At 41.2% G+C, this 24,973-nt stretch overlaps 1 protein-coding gene across 1 annotated transcript in view; it reads right to left on the bottom strand.

Moving 5' to 3' along the window:
• srp68 (signal recognition particle 68) overlaps positions 1-11,109 on the bottom strand; it is an 87,131-nt gene extending 76,022 nt beyond the window's left edge. Inside the window, exons 1-5 of the mRNA XM_059560548.1 lie at positions 10,936-11,109; positions 10,536-10,602; positions 10,312-10,425; positions 9,818-10,013; positions 9,579-9,661 (exon numbers count right to left, since the gene is read on the bottom strand). Coding sequence (XP_059416531.1) covers positions 9,579-9,661; positions 9,818-10,013; positions 10,312-10,425; positions 10,536-10,602; positions 10,936-11,023 — 548 coding nt within the window. The 5' untranslated portion in view covers positions 11,024-11,109. The remainder of the gene's footprint in view (positions 1-9,578; positions 9,662-9,817; positions 10,014-10,311; positions 10,426-10,535; positions 10,603-10,935) is intronic.
• Positions 11,110-24,973: the final 13,864 nt, after the last annotated feature.

Genomic DNA, 24,973 nt, shown 5'->3' with positions numbered 1-24,973 from the left:
GATTTGAAAAATGTCCATATCGCCCAACACTAGAAGGGACAAAACTGAATTCCTTTTTTTTCTTTTTGTAAAGTAGAACTTGCATACATGTTTGAAAAGCCAGAAGTAAATGTCAGTTCTGCATAGGATGATTATTTTTATTTTACCTTAAAATTACATCGACTTAATTTGATTTAAAAATCACCTGCTGTAGCACACTAAAGCGTTTCATTCATCCAATAAAAAAAAGGGTAATGATTCATATGTATATTTTTTTTTTACTTGAGCCAATAGTTATTTATTTTTCATTGGCTCGAGTAAAAAAAATATAGATGTGAATCATTTCCCTTTTCTTTTTTTAAATTGGATGAATGAAACACTTTGCATCTTTATTTTATTCACACCAACATTATTTGTTTTTAACATTTTGGAATAATGTATTTATATAGCATACATTTATTTAGTCTCACTGGTAAATCTAAAAACTAAAACAAATACTGAACACTAGGCTACTTACTGTGCAGTTACTGCCATTAATTTCAGATGGTTATTGTTTTCAAAAGCCAGTTTGGCCTATTAAATACCAAATAAACATCTTGTTTATGCATACTTTTTTGTTTGTTGCTTAACCCTCTGGAGTCGATTAACGCGGATACGCGTTACGAGTCATTTTCTCCTGATAACCCCGAAAAGAACTTAAATTACACTATTAGTTTTAATCGAACAGATAAGAGCAATACATCAATCGAATCTGTAAAGGGTCTACTTTTTTTTGGATACAGACATAAAACTTTGTGCACTTATAAAATAAAGATAACAAACAAGGTGTGCTGTCTGCAGCCTTTGTCTGCGTTGATCTTCATTTACAAACACGTCATTAAAATGAACTGTAACTCCGTGAATACTCAACGAAGAGACATGAGAAAGATATCTATAGAAAGCTTGACATGTCTACTTTTAAACTAAACAAGTCGAAAACAGATATTCTGTGATAAAGTAATCCATATGAAAACAACGCGATGTCCGTTTTTCACGTCTCCCTTCATTATATCTAATGTGACCACGTCCCCGCACTGAACGCGCTATTCAGATTCAAACTGAAGCGTGCGGCTTGAATACGCCCATAACAGAAGAAAACGCAGCGAGACTGTTCAAGTTTTTTTATTTTACGGTTTGCTTCACGATGAGAGGAATAAGACATAAATCACCCCAAAAAGATGTGATGTGGTTGAGGATTTGAGAAATGGATTTCCTCAGAAAAAAAAAGAATGAAGCACTTTATTCAGCAGAGATCATAAACATGTGTAAGTCTCTTTATTTATTTATATTCTTGTACTAGTTTTCACATTACGTGTAAACATTTTACTAGTTAGACTTTTTCCAAAGACTTTTTCCAAACTATAATTCCTGACTAAATGTATAATCAAGTGAAACATTATAAAGTTTCAATAACAATATACAATACTACACCATTCAAAAGCTTGATGTAAATAATACAAATGTAACAAATAGATAACTGTAAAAAAAAAAGTAAAAACAATGCTGTTCTTTCAATTTATTCCCCCTAAAAAACCTGAAAAATATTCTCAGCTCTTTTCAACATTAATAATAATAATAATGATGCTAAATGTTTTTTTTGGAGTAAATAAGATCGTTAAAAGGATTTCTGAAGGATTGTGTCACTGGAGTAATGATGCCAAAAAATTTGTTTGAAAGTCAGCTTTGATTGTTCTAATAAACTGTTTAACTGCTCCCCCAAGTGGATATTAAATTATGTTGTGGGATAATTAAATAGATTCTTAATAAACTACAAACAAAGTTATATACATTTATTTTGTTCTCACATTCTTTCTTGTAACTCTTCCCTCTCAGTGACACAGCTGACTGAGAGGCTCATTATGCAGCTCATTATGTAGGCCTTTGTCTTCTCAGGTGTAAATCACAATGATATTATGATAGTTGACGCCTACTCGCATATGACGTTTACCAACAAAAAGTGTCTAAGAAAATTTAAATCAATATATTGTTTTCTGTAAGTGAGTAAACAAGATGATTTTCACATAATTCAGAAAGAAAAATTCTAGGCTACAAGCTCCAGTTCTCAAAAAACCCAGGAACCAATGTTCTCTATGTGTTTTATGGCCTTATTCAAGTGATTTAACATTTTTTGTTTTTCACTAACACGTATAACATTTTTTTTCTCAAAAATACAATCATGTACATGCATGCATTTCACATTATTATAGCCCAGTATGTCCTGATTACAGTGAGATTAGACTTTACCCATTTAGATATTTATAAGAAACTGAAAAAAGCACAAATGTCAGGGCATGACATAACTACTCCAGGCCCCAAAAATACCCTTAGACTCCAGAGGGTAAAAAAAAAAAAAATGGAAATCGGTAACGGAATCGGCCAGTTTGCTTGTAAAAAAAAAAATTCGGTAATGGCCATGAAAAATCATGATCGTGCATCCCTACTACCTATGCACATACAGCACACGTTAAAAATGTTCTACATTGTATTGTACTCACTCCTTGATTTGCTTAATAAAAGCATTATTGTGTATTATTTTCAACATGTTTATTGCTAAGTTTAGTGTGGCAAAAAAAGCGCATCTGTAATTTGCATGCAGTGTATCTGGTTGCCATGACAACCACACGACGTCCTGCTACTGCATGAAATCAGAGTGTGAATTTGTAGAATTTCTATAGCAAAACTAAAATGTTTAAAAGTGTGACTGACCAAATCGTACGGCTTGGTTAGCCCAATCTCTAATTTGACAGTTTACCATATGATCTCACTCAGTGACTGTAGCCTATGCAGGACGGGACGAAACCATGCAGTGAATGTGGGGGGGGGGGGGGGGTAATTTTGCTGGAAATGCAGAAATAAACAGCAATTAAATTTTATTTGTAACTCTTAAGTAGATAATTTTATAACTTCTATTATCGTATTTTTCGGACTATAAGTCTCACCTAAGTATAAGTCGCATCAATCCAAAAATACGTCATGACGAGGAAAAAAAACATAGATCGCACTGGACTATAACACCGGTTTCACACATACTCCGTCTGCAGTGCATATGCGTTGCGTATTTTTTTACGCACCCATGTTAACGGATTCCAGCATTCTCCTGCACGCGGTTACGGACCGCCAGTGCGCTCCAGGAGCGGTGCGTCTGTAGCAGTGCAGCCATCGTTTACATACTGAGTCTATTTTTGCTGTGCTGCATGCGCTGAATTAAACTGACAGCGCCTTGTTCACGGTAAAAGTGAACATGGATTGACGTGGTAATGCAGTAATTTCACAATAAATGTATACTTATTAAAGCCTACTGTGTTTCACACGCAACACATGGTTCTCTTACGAGAGCTCTCTCGTACTGCGTCTTAGCTAAGACGCTACCGGAAAAGTCTCTTTTCACGAAATACTGAAGCAAAAAATTATCCTTAATTTTGTATTTTTGTATAGCGCATTTGCAGCAGTACACAGCCATAGGCGAGACGGCTCGTTCGCTCATTGGCTTGTTCTGCGGCAACTGCACAGCCTATCGAGCGCAGGCTGATGCAACATCAGACCAATAAGGGCGCTTCGCGCCCTTCTTGCCACTTCCCGCCGAAACGAGTGTGGCCCAACCTATAAAAGGAGCTCGAAAAGGCTGACTCACCTGATTTTTCATCTCTTCAGCGAAGCTCACGCATCGCTGGATCACGGAGGAAGCAAGCGCCGTCTGAGAAGCATATCAGCGGGACGAGCCATTCTGAAGCTGCTGGCCTCGCCGCCTTCCACTGCCGTTCCTGCTGCACTGTCCGGCGCCTATATCCTTTATATATCCTGTGTGTGTTCGCCCTGCGACGCACACTCACAAAAAGAGCTGCGTCTTTTTAAAGATGCCCTCGTGCGGCTCCGAGGCCCAGCAGACGGGGGGATATCGATAAGGAGCTGATGCGAGTGCTCGCGCTGGCCGCGACGAGCCTCGGCCTCGAGTTGTCTGCACAAGCGCCCCCTTCACATTCCTGGCTGGATGGTAGCTATCTCCCGGATGAGCATTCTTCTTCAAGCTCAAAGCACTCCCCCTTTCTTCCTGAGCTTCATGAAGAAGTGGCGAAAGCTTGGAACGCTCCATTTTCGGCGAGAATCCGTTCATCTGTTTCGCCAGCATTCTCCACACTGGACGGTGCTAAAAACAGAGGCTACCTGTCACTTCCGCCGGTGGAACAGGCTATAGCAGCGCACCTTTGCCCGCCCTCTGCTGGACGGCGGACTAAGGCGGCATTGCCATCCAAAGCCTGCCGCATGACGTCATCGCTGCTTGCACGGATCTTCTCTGCTGCTGGGCAGGCTGCGTCTGCGCTACACACCATGGCCACGCTGCAGATTTTCCAGGGCGATCTCCTCCGCAAGCTGGATGAGATGGGACCTGAAGCGATCTGTCTCGCGGATCTGAGGAGTGCTTCGGATCTCTCCCTCCGCGCTACTAAGTCCGCTGCACAGGCCATGGGACGGGTTATGGCTTCCACTACGGTGGCTGAGAAGCATTTGTTGCTGACGCTTTCTGACATCAAGGAGTCTGAGCGCGCTGCGTTCCTCGACGCGCCGCTGACTCCTGCTGGCCTCTTCGGATCATCTGTCAATGAGTTTGTGGAGAGATTCACCGAGGACCAGAAAGCTTCGCAGGCGTTCAAGCACTTCTTGCCGAAGCGCTCCGGTTCTGCAGCTAGCCGCTCTAGACCGGCCTCACAGAGCTCTCAGTCACGCCCACCGCCTCCAACTGCGCCATCGCGACAGCGTCAGCAACGCAGCTCGGGACCCCGTTCTCGCTCTTCAAGCCGTCGCCCCGCGCCGCGGGAGTCGCGGCAGAGGATTGCGGTGAAGCCAGAAGCCCCGAAAACATCCTAGCACTGCTGGGAAAGCGCCGGTGTTCGACTTCCGCTGCGGCCGAGCTCTCACCCAAGCGCGCCGCAGTTGCAGTTCCAAGAGTTGTGACTGCCTCAGTGTGTTCTGCAAAGCGCAAGCCTGCACGAGTGCCCGCTTGCCTGCACACAAAAGCCGTTATCACGGCTACCCAGATGTTTCACGATAAGAGTGTTTTTTCTGGTGTTCCGGCCACGGCCGATGGTGCTATAATTGTAGTGACGATGCCCACTCCTCAGTGCCCATCTCCACATGTAAGCACAGCCCTGCACACAGGGCCTGCGCCCATAAATGCGACTCAAGTCGATCGCGCAAACTGCTTAGTAAGCGTGCCCACCCCTCAGTGCCCACAATTATTATATCACACGCGTCATGTGGTTTCTGTAAAAATGAAACCCGTGCACGCTCGTCCGGCCACGGCCGATGGTGCTATAAATGCATTGACGATGCCCACTCCTCAGTGCCCATCTCCACATGTAAGCACAGCCCTGCACACAGGGCTCGCGCACATAAGATCGACACAGATCGGTCGAGCGCGCCGCATGGTAAACGTGCCCACTCCCCAGTGCCCACATACACTGTCACATACGGCGCGTGGCTTCTGTAAAAACGAGGCCCGTGCAAGTACGCTCTGCACAGGCAGACAGCGAGTTGAAAGTGGTAAATGTGCACATATGCAGCCCACAGATAGACATATCGCAGACATATCGAGTCCCACGGGACCTGCTCAGCCTTCCCCCAGTCGGTTAAGCACCGGGACGGGGTCGAGGAGGAGCGATCTGCCCGCTGTGATCAGCGCACTCCCCGCCTCAAATGCGCAGCACACCCGAGCGCCGCCATTGCCCAGTCAACAGAGCGTGCTTCGCATCCAGCCCTTAGCCATTCATGCAGATGCATGGTCAGCGCTTCCAGGGGTTTCGGATTGGGTGCTAGGCATTATAAATAGGCTACTCGCTACAGTTTTTTCGACGCCCTCCGCGCTTTTCAGCGCGAGTCGAAACTACGGTCAAAACAGAAGTAGCACACATAATTCGGGCCGAAATATCAAAACTGTTGAGCAAAGGGGCTGTAGAGCCTGTGTCTCAAGCTCAAAGCGAGGGGGGATACTTTCTGGTGCCCAAGAGAGACGGGGGTCTCAGGCCCATACTGGATCTAAGACAGCTGAACAAGGCATTGATGAAACGCAGTTTCAAAATGCTTACGACCAGGAAGCTCCTCGCGCAGATTCGCAGAGGGGAATGGTTCATGTCAATAGATCTGAAGGACGCGTATTTTCAAATACAGATAGCGTCAAACCACAGGCGATATTTGAGATTCGCCTTCGAGGGCCAGGCATACCAGTTTACAGTCCTGCCGTTCGGCTTGTCCGTGGCTCCTCGTACGTTTACGAGGTGCATGGATGCAGCGCTCGCTCCTCTCAGACTCAGAGGCATGCGAGTGCTGAATTATTTGAACGACTGGCTGGTTCTGGCCCGATCACGAGCGGAGCTCGTGGACCACAGGGCCGTTTTACTCGATCACCTCGAGAAGCTCGGCCTCAGTGTCAATTGGGCGAAGAGTTTGCTGAACCCCAGTCAGACGATTCTGTTTCTGGGTATAGTTCTGAACTCGTGTTCCATGACGGCGCAGCTGTCACCACAGCGCGTGATGGGCATTCAGCGCGCAGCGAGTTCTTTCCGCTGCGGCGCGACCGTGTCACTCAAACACTGTCAGAAGATGCTGCAGTTCTGGCTGAAGGTGCGGGTGCCGCGCGTAGCGTGGGCGTCTGGCCGGCTCCATCTCAAGGCCAATCAGAGCTGTGTCACAGCTCTGGCACCTTGGACAGCGAACGGCTGGTACCGATCAGGTGTAAGCCTGGGGACTTCCCCGAATGTGAAGATGGTGTCGACGGACGCCTCCACTTTGGGATGGGGAGCGCTGCTCGAGGGCAGACCGTCCTTTGGCCTATGGTCAGAACGGGAAAAGCTCCATCATATCAACTGTCTGGAAATGCTGGCAGTGGAAAACGTGCTGATGCGCTTTTGTCCCCAAATCAAGGATCACCACGTCTTAGTCCGTTCGGACAACATGTCTGTGGTGTCCTACATAAATCGCCAGGGTGGTCTCGGGTCCCGAAACCTGTACAGGCTGGCGGAACGCCTCCTGGTTTGGGCTCAGCGCAACGTGCGTTCGCTGAGGGCAGTGCATGTACCTGGGCTACAGAATCTGGGTCCAGACAGGCTGTCCAGAGGCAATGTTCCTACGGGCGAATGGTCTCTACACAAACAGTCCGGCTGTTGTGGGAGAGATTTGGCAGGGCGGAGGTGGACCTCTTCGCGTCCCACGAAAACGCTCACTGCCCCGCGTTCTTTTCCAAGAACGAAATACTGAATACTGTCACGGGAATGGCCGTGCTGCCCGCTTTATGCTTTCCCTCCCGTCTCCCTCCTTCCGCAGGTGATAGAACGGGTGAGAGAAACGAGATGTTCAATACTGCTTGTAGCACCTTTTTGGAAGAACCAACCATGGTTCCCAGATTTGATGCAGTTAGCAGATGTCGCCCCGTGGCCAGTACCGTTGAGGAGGGACCTCCTCTCGCAGGCCAGGGGCTCGATTTGGCACCCTCAACAGGAGTTGTGGTCCCTCCATGTGTGGGCGCTCAACGGTTACCCGCTGATCTCGCAGTGGGAGTGCTAAATACCATCACTCAGGCTAGAGCTCCGTCGACACGACATCTGTATGCCTCGAAGTGGTCGGTGTTCTCCAGCTGGTGCACAGCTCGAGGTTATTCACCCCTTAGTTGTGAGGTGACGGAGGTTCTCTCCTTCCTACAGGAGCTGTTGGATAGGGGCAGAGCCCCATCCACGCTAAAAGTTTATGTGGCGGCCATCGCAGCGTTTTCTGAAACAGCGCTCGGTCAGTCAATAGGAAGGAATGATTTGGTCATCCGGTTCCTCAGAGGAGCTAGGAGGCTGAATCCTCCCAGACCTCCGTCAGTCCCTATGTAGGACCTCGCGGCGGTTTTGGAGGCCATGAAGGGTCCCCCTTTTGAGCCTATCCAATCTGTTAGCCTTCAGCATCTGTCGTTCAAGACAGTATTCTTGTTGGCTCTCGCTTCGGTGAAGCGTGTGGGTAATTTGCACGCACTCTCTGTGAGCCAGTCGTGCTTGGAGTTTGGGCCTAATGACTCAAGGGTCATACTCAAACCTAGGCACGGTTATGTGCCGAAATCCCTCAACACGCCGTTTCGGGCTCAGGTTATTGCCCTGTCTGCCCTGCCGGTGTCAGGAGAGGATAGAGACTCGAGTCTTCTTTGCCCCGTCAGGGTTTTAAGAGCTTATGTGTCTCGCTCTGAGGCCTTTCGGCAGATGGAGCAGCTGTTTGTCTCGTTCAGTGGTCGTTCCAAGGGAATGACTGTTTCGAGACGGACTCTATTCAGATGGATAGTTGACGCCATAGCGTTAGCTTACGCTTCCAGGGGCCTTCAGTGCCCGTTGGGCGTCAGAGCACACTCCACAAGAGGCGTCGCCTCGTCGTGGGCGTGGTCTACTGGGATCTCCTTGCAGGATATATGTATGGCGGCAGGTTGGGCCTCGCCGTCTACATTTATCAGGTTCTATAACCCGGAGGTTCCCGCCTTGCAAGCAAGGCTGCTGTCGGTATAGTCGAATCAGGGCCCTGAGGGGAATTCTGAGTTCATGAGCGCTATGCGCTGCCGACTGTTATATGGGCAGTATTGCGTAAGACCCGCATTGCCACATTGGCCAGGCCTTGCCTCGGCTGTGTGATGTCATATTGCCGCATCTACGGATGCTGCTAGATATGGGACGGAGGGCTTTCCCCGTTTCTGTCCTGGACTCTCTGTGAGTCCCTCAGGTGACTGTGCACAGTAAATCTTGGGCGTTGCTTCAGGTTTATTGGTGTGTGATCCCTGCGCGCACGGCGTTTTACATTGGGTTCCCGTAGCGTCTTAGCTAAGACGCAGTACGAGAGAGCTCTTCTAGAGAGAACCGAGGTTACGTTTAGTAACCGAGTACGTTTTTAGGTTAAAACAAGAAAAAGAGCAACTTTAGATAAACAATTAAGGCAACATAATATATGCACTTTTATGGAAACAGAAAAACAAAGAAGACATTGCTGAATAAAGTTTTTGTTATTTTTGGACCAAAATGTATTTCCGATGCTTCAAAAAATTCTAACTGACCCTCTGATGTCACATGGACTACTTTGATGATGTTTTTCTTACCTTTCTGGACATGGACAGTATACTGTACACACAGTTTCAATGGAGGGACTGAGAGCTCTTGGACTAAATCTAAAATATCTTAAACTGTGTTCCGAAAATAAATGGAGGTCTTACTGGTTTGGAAAGACACGAGGGTGAGTTATTAATGACACAATTTTCATTTTTGGGTGAACCAACCCTTTAATGTTATCCATAGTTCTTTGTGGCTCTTTTTTATTAATTTTTGTATTTTTTATAAGTATCGCTTCTGGCACCGTTTAGGCACCGGTACTGTTTTAAAAGTATTGAAATGCCACCGGTATCGAAAAAAAAACGATACCCAACCCTAATTGCTACATTTTATGACATGTACACTAGTACACTAATGGTGTTCATATTTCTTTACATTTATGCAGAGTTTGCACTCTCAATTCAAATTAATCATTAATAAATACTTAGAATGAAAGGAAGCACTAACTTGCACTTGTTAAAGGCCTCCATTGCAGATTTCCATTCCTGCAGTTCAAACTGAACCATGCCGTTCAGATAAGCAGTGTATGCCTGCGGAAAACATGAAAGACACTTACAGCGGAACAGAGCTCAGCAACTGTTAATATATTAAACGCCTGTACACTACGATTACAATTAGTGGACATATGACATAGGGACTCACTGAAATAAAATATGGAGATTATCAAAATCACATATTTGTCTGACCTGAGCTTCCAGTTTGGTCTTGGCATCCACGCGGGGACTCTCACACAACTTCTCTAGCTGCTCCCCATGTGTGGCTGACTTTCGCAGGCGAGCCAACAGGTGGAAACGCTTTCGAGGCTCAGTGTTAGCTTCCTGTTTAAGCTGCATGGCATAACTCCATGCTCTTTCTGCTTCCATTAACACTAATAACAGATGCCTGTAGTAGAGAGAGAAGGGGGGAGTGGAAGGGGGTGGTGGAGGGGGGTCGAGGTGGGAAGAGGGAGGTGGGGGGGGGGGAGAAGGAGGTGGAGGGGGGGAGAGAAGGAGGTGGAGGGGGTGGAGAGAAGGAGGTGGAGGGGGTGGAGAGAAGGAGGTGGATGGGGGAGAAGGAGGTGGAGGGGGGGTTGGAGGGGGGAGAGGGGGGAGAGGGGGGGTGGAGGGAGAAGGAGGTGGAGGGGCTCAAATTAAAGAAAATATGAATCTTGATACTGAACATTTTCAGTGCTAAAGATTACCTGTTGTCTGAAAGCAACTCCACAGTCACTTTCTTCCCAGTAAACTTGTGTCTGTTGCCCATTTTAAAGCCCAGGGTTTTTCTCAATCGTCGCAATCGTCTGGAGCAATAACCCCTGTGATGTCAAGAATAGAGGATCAACAATTTCAGGAAAATTCAGTCATCATTTCACTAAAATAATTTATTTTTTTTTAAATGGTCTGTTCAACCTCGCCTCTGCCTTACCTGTAGCGCTGGTAATCCCCATGTCTGAGTCCATGCTGCTGCTGAGAGTCTTTAATGATCTGCAGGACTGAAGTCAGTGCTAAGGGCAATAAACCCAGGATATTTCAATTCAAATGCAGAATGCTGGGATCTAAAAGTAATACCAAAAGTGTATACTGCAAGTACTAAGTTACACATTTAAGTGAGACATTATTCACTTTCTTCAATCAACACTCCAATATTTATAAAAACCCCATTGAAAGTCTTGATTATAAAGATTACAATTACGTTAACTAGTCAGTACTTGTGTGACACGTATCCCGTAAGACCCTCGTATCACTTGTACCAATCTCCACTAAACTGCTGAATTAGTACTGTTTCCCAGCACTGGCTAATAATTAGCGATTTAAGGTGAGGATACTCTCCAGGCCAAGACTCCCGTCGATGCTGTTCTCTTTATTTTCCTCCTTTTGCGGTATTTTCACCTCATTCTGCTGCTCCGCGGCCATTTTTAGCAAGCACACGTCTGATTATCCAGCGGATGAGGATAAGTCGCCTTCTTCTTTCTACTATTTTATGGCTGCCTTGCAAACAAAATAGCATTACCGCCACCTACTGTGCTGTAGCATGAACGTAATAAGCTACATACAGTCGTGGTCAGTTGTTGGGTACCCTTGGTAAATATGGTAAAAGAAGTCTGTGAAAATAATTATCCATTTGATCTATAATTCAAAAATGGAAAAGGTCTAAAAAAAAACGAAAGTGGGGAAAATCACATTTTGAAATAAATATCTCTCTGTAATAATAGGACACAGTTGTTAGTACCTTTAGAAATTCTTACAAGAAAAATATCTTTGAAATGTATTTTTACATTCATATTTAAATTTTTAGCACACCAGGGTAATAAGAACATAACATTTTCTGGCCATGACTTCCTGTTTCACAGAAGTATGAATATGAAGAAACAAAAAGGCAAAATTACCTTAATCGAGATGTGATATGTGCAGCAAAATATGGTTAAGCTTCACAAATTAGAAAGTCGCTGTAAAAAAAAATAAAAAATAAAAATATTGCTAAAGCATTGGAAATTCCCATTTCCACCTTCAGGGCATAATTAAGAAGTTTCAACAGAAAGTTACAAATCTGCCTGCAAAAGGACATGTGTCTCTATTAGTATAAAGCAAGGCGAGAAGGTTTGAAAGGCCAAAGACTCTCCAAGGATCACATCTGGAGAACTGCAGAAAATAGTTAGTCAAGAGGTCAGAAAGCCTGATAAAAAATGATAATAATAATCTATGGTCAGATTAAATTAAAAAAGGAACTTTTTAGCAGCAAAAAAAAAAAACACTCAATATGGGATTGGTGCAGACAGGGATGAAAAAGTATCTATGGTTAAATATATTGCTGGATCTTATTGTTGTGGGCCTACTTTTATCTTGTTCAGATATAACATCATGGATTCTTTCAAATATCAACAGATAATAAATCAAAACCTGAGTGTCCCTGCTGAAATCTTATTATGGGCCATGGCTGGATCTTCCACCAAGACAAACAAATATCAAAATCAACACAAAAATGGGTCACTGAGCAGAAGATGAGACTTCTTTAAAAAATGAATAAACTGAAGAGGCGAAGCACTAACATGTATTAAGAGAAAAACATTTATTTTATAGTAAGATTGTCCCCAATTTTAAATTGTTATGAAAGGTTAGATTTTTGTACATCTTTAAAATATCAAGAAGATTAACTGCACTGATTTATTTTCTTTCTTTTTTTTTCTTTTCATGTTTATCAACAATTCTTACCATGACTGTACACTTAACATATCTGGTAGACTACATTCTTTATTTTGGCACCCACAGCAAAAATTTCTATCTAAGGGACTTTCAAGACTTTGTAAATCTCTTGGTTCTTATTGTGAATTAAAGATTGACAAAAATATAACTTGTTTGTTTAAGCAAAAATGTAATTTTTGTGATTCTATTATGACATAATCTGACTTTATATATATATATATATATATATATATATACAGCGCGTTTCGCTATATACCTGAACAGAGATGACATAACTGAATCCAATGATGAACTGCCTTTAACTCTCATTTTTGCATTATTGACACTGTTTTCCTAATGAATGTTGTTCAGTTGCTTTGACGCAATGTATTTTGTTTAAAGCGCTATATAAATAAAGGTGACATTGACATTGACATATACATGTGTTGTGAAGTATTTGCAGTGCTTTCGTTGTATGCAAGTGTTGTGAGGATTTGTAGCGCGTTTCGCTATATGCATGTGTTGTGATGATTCGCAGTGCGTTTCGTTATATACATGTGTTGATATGACTTGCAGCGCGTTTCGTTGTATGCAAGTGTTGTGAGGATTTGCAGTGCGTTTCGCTATATGCATGTGTTGTGAAGGATTTGCAGTGCGCTTCGCTATATGCATAGTTGTGAAGTATTTGCAGCGCGTTTCGTTGTATGCAAGTGTTGTGAGGATTTATAGCACGTTTCGCTATGCATGTGTTGTGATTATTTGGAGCGCGTTTCGTTATATGCATGTGTTGTGATGATTTGCAACACTTGTGTTGTCAAACTGATGAAGATGTTTTCTTCACTTGCTGATGTTTTTTCAATTTGCATGTGTTTTCTTAAGTTGCAGCGTGTTGAGCTGTCTCGGCCACCGTAGTATGTTTGACCAGTGTGGCGCTGTAGGGCAAGACTGTATTACAGCTCTCCTGATTCAGTTCAAAAGAAGAAGACAGACATCGCTTCCGTTAAGAACATAGACAGTAAAAGAAATGGACACAGCAACCCCATTGGAACTCAATTGAGACAAGTGAAGCCCATTTTTACTGTTTTTTAGCACTTCCGTTTCTGACGCGTGGACTCAAACTAAGCTTGATGACGTCAGCAACCTGTCTGACAGATTTAAATCTTCTAGTAGCTGTGCGTGCAAACTGCCATCGTTAATCTTGCAGAGACGGCGAGCTTGAGCGGGGAGTTCTTTGGCGTGAATGAGCAGGAGTAAGTATTCTGATTAATTATTTTGTATAGTATTTTAAAATGTAACGCCAGTACGCCATATTAAGTTAATTGCCTGCGAGCTTCTCCTCCTGTCTGTACGGTAATTTCTCTACTGTGCGACACAGAGTCGAGTGGTTATGACGCAGTCGTTAGCCTATTTTTACAAAAACTGTTTCTACGGGGCCATAATGTAACATAGAAGGTAATGGAGCCCTTTATACATTGTCGTGTATCTTTAGAAATAAATAATGGACAAATGGAGTCTTTAAACGCCTCAGATGTAAAGTTATTCACTGTCAAAGTGACGCCAAAATGAATGGGAGTCAATGGGATGCTAACGCAAGTGAAGTTCTGCTACAAGATGGCGGCACGCGGCCGACTTCAACTTCCGGTCGACTTCCTTCCCGCCTGGTTAAGAACCTCAGGCTGCTGAGCTGCGTTTGGCTTGTTTGAGATGCGCCTTGCCTCGTCTGAAATGTAGGCGAGAGTAGGCAGCTGCAGTAAAGGTAGGGGTCAAATAAGACATTTGAAGTTGGACAATTCCTGAATCTTGCTGTTTTGTCGCCTGCAAACCTCAGCAATGGAGGACATTGTGTTCACGTATTTTATCGCAGACGAAGTGGATGTAATCGAAATACCACTGTTTTGTCATCATTTGCATCAATTCCTTTGTTCTGCTGAACACAAAAGAGGGAATTTAGAAGAATATTTGCAAACAAGCAGGTTTATGCCACCATTTCACGTTCATAGTATTTTTTCCATACTATGCAAGTCAAATGTAGCAAACATTCTTCAGAATTTTTTGCCTTGTTTTAAGCCAGACCCTGACACAGATTAAACCACACAAAGATGAGGCATAATGGCTAAACAGCCTGTTACGTTAACTGGAAGCACGAGACGGGACACAGGCATAATCTAGCATAGCAAACTTTACTTCCTTTTTTTTCTCTGTTCACCGTACATATGTGTCCGGGTAACTGCAACCCCCCCCCCCCCCCCCCCCCCCGCCTTAAAAAATTATTCACTTTACAGAACATCTCCCCTGTTAATTAAAGAAGCCCCCCTTTCCAACTCTATGCAAAACCAAGACCAAAAAATAATAAATTAACACATTATATATCCCCTTATTTCTGAACGTTCCCTTTAACTTTTTCTTCTTCTTAATTTTGTTTTATTTATTTTTTTCTCTCTACAAGTCCATCCTCTTAGGTGGGTGTTGCACTCTTCCTGAGCGGGTCACATAAGGATTTCCTTCAGTTTTTTCTGCAACAGGCATAAGCTGCCTGTTACTCTCAGACTCAGTATCCGATAACGGCACTTGTTCTGACTGATGGATCGGGCATAAATGAGCCCGGTTTAGATAGTTTGCCATGCCCATGACCCAAGATTGCCATGCCCATGACCCTCCTAACATCAGCTACACAGCTGGACTCCGGCATATCCATTATCGCTCTCACCTTGTTAGGATCAGTTGCAATGTAATTTTTAGGGTACTTTCACACTAGCACTTTTGGTGCGCACCTGGGTTCGATTAACGTCAGAGTTCAGTTCGTTTGGATGATATGAACGCTGTCTTCCGAACTCGGGTGCGCACCCGTGAACCGTAACCGAGTCTGCTTAAAAAGGGTGGTCTGGGGTACGGTTCATGTGAACTCTGGTACAGTTGCTGCTGGTGTGAACGTAATCGTACCAAATCGCAGAAGTGAACCGCTATTAATGACGTTTTATCTGATGAAAATGTGTGTTTGTGTGTGTTTCACTCACTTTCCTGACAAGCGTGACTGACACGCTGCAAATAGAAAGCTGTATGTCTCATTTCTGTTCACCTTCAGTGTTCTTCAGATCATTTCCAGTACATTCGTAAGACAGACATAAGTGTCGTTATGTAACTGAAGCTTTGTAAACAAAACTAACGGTTCAAAAATGTAAATATATAAAAGTGTAGAGAGCAATGTTATGCATTTGCTGCCTTTTCCTGTGCCGCCGTTACTAAGCAACGAGGTAAACAGATGCTGGCTTGATGACGCAAACAAACCGTGGTTCGGACCCAAATAACATAATATGAACGCAGTCCAGCGGGGGCAGGGGGAGGGGGGAGCAATCGAACTCGAGTGCGGACCAGGCAAGTGAACCAAGTTTGAAAGCACCCTGAAGTAGCGCTGTGTCCAACAAACATTATCTTGTCCTTAGCAAAGACACATTTCTCATTCAGTGTTAGGCCTTTCTCTTCAAGTCTGCTTAGAACCTGATGCAATCTTTCATTATGTTGCTGCAGGCTTTCCCCATACACCACAATATCATCTGCATGACAAACTACTCCTGAGCAGCCCTCCAGCATCTGTGTCATATGGCGCTGGAAATGTTCCAGGGCGGACGAAATCCAAAACGGTAACCGATTAAAAGCGTACCGGCCAAATGGCGTGATGAAAGTGGTAAGGAGCGAACTTTCCTTTGTCAGGGGAATTTGCCAAAACCCTGATGTGGCATCAAGCTTCGTAAACACTTTAGCCCCAGCTAACATGGCTAGCGTTTGATCGACTGCTGGTAAGATGTGCCTCTCCCAACGCACCCACTTGTTCAGGTGTGTTAGATCCATGCACAATCTAAGTTTAGGCACAACTACCAACCCTGCACACCATGGAGTAGGCTCAGTGACCTTGGATATCACTCCTATGGATTCCATGCGTTGCAGTTCAACTTTCACTTTGTCTCGCAGAGGGAGTGGAACTCTACGCGGAGATCTTGTACGGCTCTTTCAATTTTCCCAGGCCTTTGAAAACAGCCAGATAGTTAGCAACAAAATCTTCAGTTTTTGACTGTACAGTGTGTAATCGTGTAATTAAATGCAAAGCCTCTATCGCTGGAAGTCCCAACAGTGCTTTGGACAGTCCTTTCACTACATAAATGTCCTGTTTTGTTTGTTTATTTTTGATGTTCAACACTCCCTGGAATAGGCCCTGAACATCGAGTGCCTGGTTCCTGGCCCATACAAGACTTTGGGATTGCAGTAACCGCTGCACCCGGGACCAGCTTGAACTCAGTGTTTTGACTATTCAATCTGACCAGTTCAATCCACTCACTTGTCTCTGCTGAACTCACTTCTCCCATGAAAGCAAAGTCTTTCATATTCTGCTCTTCTCGCTCGTATGTGATGTCATTAACCGTTCCAGCTGACCAACACTGCTTTGCAAAATGTCCCTTTTTATGGCATTTTCGGCATTCCGCTTCACGTGCAGGGCACTTGCTCCAATTGTGTCTCTTTATATTTCCACATTTTCCACAACCAGTTGATTTACTGTCTCTATCCATTTTACTGCACCCCCTTTGTTTTGGCCATTTCACTTTCTTTTGTGACTGTTTTGGTTTTGAATTTAAAGCATGAACATCCCCTGCCATTTGCACTTCACGTGAACTTCCACGCAGGATGGGCTGCTGTCTCTTCACAGCTTCACTTTGCTTCACTTTAGTCATGGCTTTTTCCAGTGTGAGCTCCGGATCAAGTTGCAAACTTTCAGACAGTCTTGCATCTTGTATTCCAACAACAATTCTGTCTCTTATCAGTTCATCTCTTAAGGCTCCAAACTCACAATGTTCTGCCTGTGCATGCACAGCAGTGATGAACGCTTTTATACTCTCTCCTGCTTCTTGATTACGTCTGTTAAAACGTGCACGTTCAAAAATCACATTACGTTTGCTTACACAATGCCTTGTGAATGCCGTTTTAACAGTCTCGTACGACTTTTTCTCCTCCTCAGTCAGGGGAAGAACATTCAAGATATCTTCAGCTTCGTCACTGATGGTATACATTAATGTATTTACTTGATATTCTTGTGACTGCTTGTCTAGTCCTGATGTGCTCACACTCTCTCCCGAGTATTTATAGAGGTATCGTGACTAACAGGTTGTTCTTAAACTTCTGACACCATGTTACATTAACTAGAAGCACGAGACGGGACACAGGCATAATAGGCATAATAGATATGTATGTGTGCATGTATATTTTTAATTGATTGATTTATTAATTCACACAAAAAAAGATGAGCAAAATCTGAGCAGAACCGATCACCGGTGATCACCGCGAGATACATGCCAGTTAGAAAAGTGTCTGAGTTACATCCAATTTGCTCTGATGTCATGCTGACGTGTGCCAAAAAAACTCTCGTGACGGCGAGTCGGCTGTGTCGTGTTGAAAAGTCGAGCGCAGTTGCTCTCCGCCGACTGCGCTATTTAAAAGCATGATGGGAAATAACTGACTGACAACACAGCTTCAAGCTCATTGGCTGAGAATGTCAACTGATACATTTTCTCTTTATTCTAAGAATTAGATTACCCATTTATTTATTTATATTTACATGCAAACTAAACAAATACAAAACACGCCTAGTGAAGTTAAGAATTATGACATGTTTATTTTATTTTTCTTTTAATTAGAATTCTTCCTTGTTGTAATTTTCAGTTTATTCTATTATATGTTTGTGTGAATTAATAAATCAATCCATTAAAAATATAATGCACACATACATATCTAAATGGATTGTTTAGCCATTATGCCTCATCTTTGTGTGGTTTCATCTGCACTGTAAAACCCGACAAGTAAACTTAACTCAAACGGTTTGAGTAAACAGATATCCTTAAGTTATGTTAACTCAAACCATTTGAGGAAACCGATTGCCTTAAACCGTTTAAGTTGAAAAAACTAACAGTTATGAGTACTCTGAACTTAATTCAGTTGAGTTCACTGAAAGAAGATATACATTGCAATTAAGTAATTAAGTGATTAATTGAGTGATAATTGAGTTTAGTGATGAACACCTGCTGTTAACAAACAGAATCACTGAAGAAAAGAGAGAAAGGAAATACAGCTGACTTCAGACACAGCCTCACTCAAACCTGACAAGTTATGTTAACTCAAACCGTTTGAGGAAACCGATTGCCTTAAACCATTTAAGTTGAAAAAACTAACAGTTATGAGTACTCTGAACTTAATTCAGTTGAGTTCACTGAAAGATGTACATTGCAATTAAGATTAACTAAGTGCTGATTGTTAATTAGTGATGAACAGCTGCTGTTAACAAACAGAATCACTGAAGAAAAGAGAAACACAAGAACTACTACAACTGACTTCAGACACAGCCTTAGATGAAATCAACTGAAATAAAATACATGAAATCTCTCAAGATCTGATTAAACAACCCCACAAACAGCATCACCAGCTCCACTTATTAATAACCAGACTGACTTTATTTCTGTCAGACGTCTACAGAAGATCTTATTGAGAATGAACTAAGGTTTAGATGTTGATTTATTGTTTCATTTGAAGTAACCATGTTAGAGATCAGTGTTTGCTTTAGTTGGGCTCTTGACCCTTGACTTCTGTCTTAGTCTTTTTTCTGGCTGTTATAACCGTGTGTTTCTAAAACACATTTGTTGTAACTCAAAAGCCCAGAAAAAATGCCATCAGGTGTTAACCTGTACCTAGGTGTAGGTTGTTATACTTTATATTGGTGATGATAATTATTCATTATTATTCACAATTATTGAGCCGTACAGAGTCTAATCTTTGAAGTAGGTGTAGTGTAATTTGTAGAAGTGGTTCTAGTAAAAAATGACACTAAGAGCCAGTGGTTCTGTGATAATCAGTTAATATAAAAATGACTTTCTAAACATTTTGTACACATACATTTTTCTTTTATGCCAGTAGTTGGTCAAACACAGACATTAATAATCAGAATATGAACCTCTACAATGGTGACGAAAAAAAACATGCTGCAATGCATGCTGGGTACTATTGTAGTACAAAACTCATCCATGGCTCCCAGCATGCTCTGCAGCATTTTTTTTTATGGTCACCATTGTTGAGGTTCATATTCTGATTATTGATGTCTGTGTGTGACTAATTGACACCATAGAAGTCCAAACTGTTTGGAAAGTCTTTGTATTATCTGATTATCACAGAACCACTGGCTCTTAGCACCCATTTACTATAATCAATCAAATTACACAACACCTATTTCATCGGAGATTAGACTCAGAACAGATCAATAATTGATGATTATCATCACCAATATAAAGTATAACAACCTACACCTAGGTTAACACCTGATGGCATTTCTTCTGGGCTTTTGAATTACAACAAATGTGTTTTAGAAACACACGGTTATAACAGCCAGAGAAAACACAAAGACAGAAGTAAAGGGTTAAGAGCCCAACTAAAGCAAACACTGATCTCTAACATGGTTACTTCAAATGAAACAATAAATCAACATCTAAACCTTAGTTCATTCTCAATAAGATCTTCTGTAGACATCCGACAGAAATAAAGTCAGTCTGGTTATTAATAAGTGGAGCTGGTGATGCTGTTTGTGGGGTTGTTAAATCAGATCTTGAGAGATTTCATGTATTTTATTTCAGTTGATTTCATCTAAGGCTGTGTCTGAAGTCAGTTGTAGTAGTTCTTGTGTTTCTCTTTTCTTCAGTGATTCTGTTTGTTAACAGCAGCTGTTCATCACTAATTCTCAATCAGCACTTAGTTAATCACTTAATTACTTGAATGCAAAGTTTCAAAACTTACATGGTTTAAATCAAGGCAATCTGTTTACTCAAATGGTTTGAGTTAAGTTAACTTGTCGGGTTTTACAGTGTGAGAAGTGTCAGGGTCTGGCTTAAAACAAGGGAAGAAATTCTGAAGAATGTTTGCTACAAAACAGCTTTGACTTGTATAGTTTGGAAAAAAATACTATGGACGTGATCTGCACATGATGACAAAACAGTGGTATTTCGATTACAGTCCAGGTATCGTTCGTTCATTTGTTTTTGCTTTCACATATTAAAACGAAAAAATGAGAAAACAGCTCCTTTTTCAGTTTTTTCGTTTTTTTAGAAAAACGAAAAAACGAAATTATGACTTGATGTTTGGTTTACCCGTTCTTGCACGGAAATCAGAAATACCACTTGATATTCCCATTTTCCCCTGTGGGTGGTGCTAAATCTGATTGGCAGGAAATGCATTCATTATTTTTCAAATTAAGAGTTTACCCACACTGTATTTGTTAGCCTCTACAATTAATAGTCTATAAAATAAATAAATAAATAAAAAATTAATAGTCTATATGCATGCTATTTGTTACCCAATTATTTGGCTTAACTGACTGAAAAAAATCTATTGAAATAGCCTAAATTTTAACACGGTTATCAGACAAAAGGCAGAATGGAGAGAAGGCCCTTCTTAGTGCATTCCTCGCTATATAGGTTTCTTTTGCCTTCCCTTGCCAATATATTTTGCTATCCCCCTTTATATCTTCCCGATATAGGATCATGCTCAGGCCATCCTTAAAAATATTTTGATTTGTTGTCATCAAATAATAGTATTAGAAAATTGGACGACATTTCCGATTGTTTTTTAATTTGTAATATTTATTTGTACGTTTATTGTATTTCATTTGACTGATCCTATCTTTACCCGGAAGTACATTACACCCTCGTGCGAAGTCATATAATACTAGATGTCGCCTTGGCTACAGCAGTTTGGAATGAATGCGAATATATATATATATATATATATATATATATATATATATATATATATATATATATATATATATATATATATATATATATATATATATATAACTGAGCAAAACTTGGCCACTAAATATTTAGTATTCAATTATTTTAATGATCACAATTAAAGTTTTAATTTTATTTTATTAAATTGAACAAGCGCAACATTCAGCATTCAATCAAATATTCTAAAAGATGTATTAATCACGTTATTTCAACATAATATCTCGTTATTTCGACATAATATGTGTGCGTGCATTTGTAAATCCGGTGACGTGTGCCTTGATTTTTATTAATAACTAGTGTTTTCTGACAGTGTCGACTCGGGCAAAGATGAAGGTGACTAACACCATCTCCGTAGTGAACGCGCCTATAGAGAGAAATGCACATAATGGATTACATACGTAATGCTATGTTCAGAGAGTGGCCTTTTTCTTTTCGTTTTGAATTATTTCGTTTAAAGACATTTCAAGCTTTGTGTATTTGATGTATTTCTCATGTCTGTGTGAGGCATACACTGCGTTTCGGTTAAGGATGAGATGCGCTCCAGTTCACATGCAGTGAGACCACGCAGGTGCCTCCATGTCTGTTATATTTGCTTCTTTTCATTAAATCCAGGCAATTGGTTGATGAAAAATGTATTAAAATTAAGATACAATTTATACAAAACGAAACCCACTTTAAAGAAAGGCTTTCTACAAAACAAAACTTAATGAAGTGGTCAAAATCATGTATGACCCGCTCCATGTCTCGATATATTGCATTCTTACTCGTGCTGTTCACTTTTCATAAATCAAGATAAATGAAAAAATTATAGTAATGACAACATTATAATATTTTAACAAATATGAAACTAAATGCGCTTAGGCTATTTAATGACTACAACAGTATAGTAGGCCTATTTGTACAAATTTGCATTTAATTCTGAATTTTGCACACACAAGTTGAAAGGCATTTGTTCAAATCAAGTTCACGGATAATTGTGCGTGCATTTATTAATCATTATGATACTAAAATCATAACAAAGTAGGCTAAAAGGCTGCACCCTTATTTAAATTTCATCTTTCATTCCGAAATAGAATAGGCCTAATGAATGAATGAAAAAGTACACAATATGAAACTAAATCGTTTTTAATGACTAGGCTACAACACAAAGGCCTATTAGCTACAGAAAAATTTAATGTCGGAGCGTCTTTCCGGTGAGCATGTGGGGGGGAGAGATACGATTTTCGATCAATCATCGAATATTATTTTGCTTGATATGCCAATCCTTAATATTTGGTGTTTAAAATGCCTATGTGAGGTCTCTGTGAAAGTTTTAAAGCAGTAGCCTATTTTAGTGCCGCTTTCAGAGCGCTCACGTCCGTAACATTGTTTCTTCCTCATCAATGTGAAAACGAAAATAAAATAAAATGAATAGACTATATTATGTTTTTTGGAGAGTCAACCCTTCTTCATCCGGTGAATATATTTTGGTTTGCGCAGTGTAATTCATAGAATTACTAAAACATAGCCTATTTTACCACCTAAAAGTTTTATGTTTTTTTGTCACGTCCGGACCGTAACGCAAGTGTAGGCTATTTCCCTCATATTAAATATAAAACGTGATATTTTTGTAACGTCTGGACTGCTTTATTAAGGGAGTATATGGATATAGACGTTTCAATATATTAGTATTAAACGCATTTCCTGATCATTTATATTTCAAGTTTTGACTGCAAATGTCACGTCCATAACGCTGGAATTGCCCAATAGTAATTTAAAGATGTGGTAGATTGGAGCCTTCTCATTCTGCCTTCTCACACCTCGACACAGGTTCGTGGCTCAGTGTCGCGATTTCGGTCTCATTTCGCATATAGCCTACAGCCCTTCAGGCTCATAGATGACGCCACTGTTATTTTTATTTAAAAGAAAGAGCGTAGTAGCCTAAGTTTATGTAGCCTATGGGCAATTTATATTCATAATAGGCCTATTACTAAAATATAATTAGTCTTCTAATTTTATTGCATTTCATTCACAATATTACTAAAATATAATTACTAATTTTATTGCATTTCTACGGTGACGCATTGCTGCCACATAGGCCTAGTGTACATATTAATTTTTTTCCGCTCAATTATGTCGTAATAACGAGATCTTATGTCGTTAAAACGACATATTTTCTCGTAATAACGAGATCTTATGTCGTTGAAATGACATATTTTCTCGTAATAACGAGATCTTATGTAATAACGAGATGTTGTGTCGTTAAAACAACATAGGCTTATATGTCGTAATAACTAGATGCTATGTTAAAACAACATATTTTCTTGGCCTTATAAGGACATGTGCAGTCCATAGACAGTAAAAGAAAGTGTAGGTGTAGTCATGTACAAAATATGTCTTTATCCATCAAAATTATAGCCAATCATGTCTTTATCACACTTCTACATTCAAAAAGCTGAAGCAATAGCAGCCCCCCCAATGGACATTCATGTTAAAAGATCACATTCTGTAAACACCTTATGTTAATAAAGCATGTATAGCCTACAGATTAGCAGATGAGCCCAGAATATTGCTTTTAATTAGGCTAAGCGTTTTCATAGAAAGCATAGAAAGCATAGAAAACCCTTATAATAAAGAAAAAGCTAAATGTGGCTTAATAGGCTATACTACTTCAGTGATAAAGATCAAATGCTGTACACACCTTATTAATAAACCATACTATCCTACAGAAAAGAAGATGAGCCCAGAATATGAACGCAATGCATTTAATTACATGTTAATCGTTTTCTTCCCATAGAAACTATAAAGAAAATAAAGGTGTCTCTTAACATGTCTTTCTATGGGAGGATGGCATTGCGGGGCACAGCAAATCCTTTAAATGGTATTCAATGCAAAACAAAAATGAAAAATATAAGTAGCCAATAAAATAAACAAATTATTGTGGCATTAATTAGCGCACAAACAATATTTATTTTAAAGCCTAAACAAATTTATTTAAAGAAAAACACCAGCGTTGGGCGTTTATCTGTATAGGCTAAGTGTTTCAGCCGTCCCTTTCAAACTGGCGCAATAAAATGCAGCAGAATTTGATTTGTTAAACATGAAGAGGACTTATCAGTCTGGCATGGCCGCTCACTCTAACGTTAACCTAGATAAATGTTCGTTATTATTAAGCGCATATCCAAGTGTTTGTGCGGAGTGTGGAGCGCGCACTGCATGACATGAGGTGCGTTCCATTCGACGGGGTCCATACGCAGTGTTCACTGCTCCCCTACTCCCTGAGCACGGTATATCAGTTAAAGTGGACTTCACTGACAATAACCGCTCATTTAAAACGCCCTGCAAACGTCATCAAAGAAAGTCAACTACGGGGTTGCGCAGATTTTGATATAACATAAATATATAGGACTACATTCATATTTAAATTTTTATTATTATATTATATATTTACAATTATATTGCAGTATTTTACAACTACCTAAACTATCAACAGTGGAAACAACTTAAAATACTCCATAATTTCTGGTCATACAAGAATAATGCATCAGTAGCAACTACTTTTATTTGTGTAAGCTCACAACAAGAAAACGTTGTGCTTTTGTAAAATAAAAGAAAACGAACAGCGCGCGCTTTCATGATCTCTGTGAATTGGAGCGCGTCTAAAAAATGAACCTGAAAAACAGTGTATAGACAAGCCTCACAGACATGAGAAATATAGCTATCTGTATAAAGCTTATAAAAAATGTCCACCAACGAAAAAAAATCCAATCGAAAGCAAATACGTATATGGTAGCTACCATCTGATTGAAATCCTATCCGTATGAAAGGCGCATCTACATTACTGCGGAGATGTATGGAGATATGTTTGCAGGCAGCCTATAGGCCACTG

This window comes from Carassius carassius, chromosome 10, assembly GCF_963082965.1.
Source record: "Carassius carassius chromosome 10, fCarCar2.1, whole genome shotgun sequence".
In the NCBI taxonomy this organism is placed as follows: Eukaryota; Metazoa; Chordata; class Actinopteri; order Cypriniformes; family Cyprinidae; genus Carassius; species Carassius carassius.
Note: the sequence above shows the minus strand (reverse complement) of the source record. Positions and strands in the feature narration are given on the sequence as shown.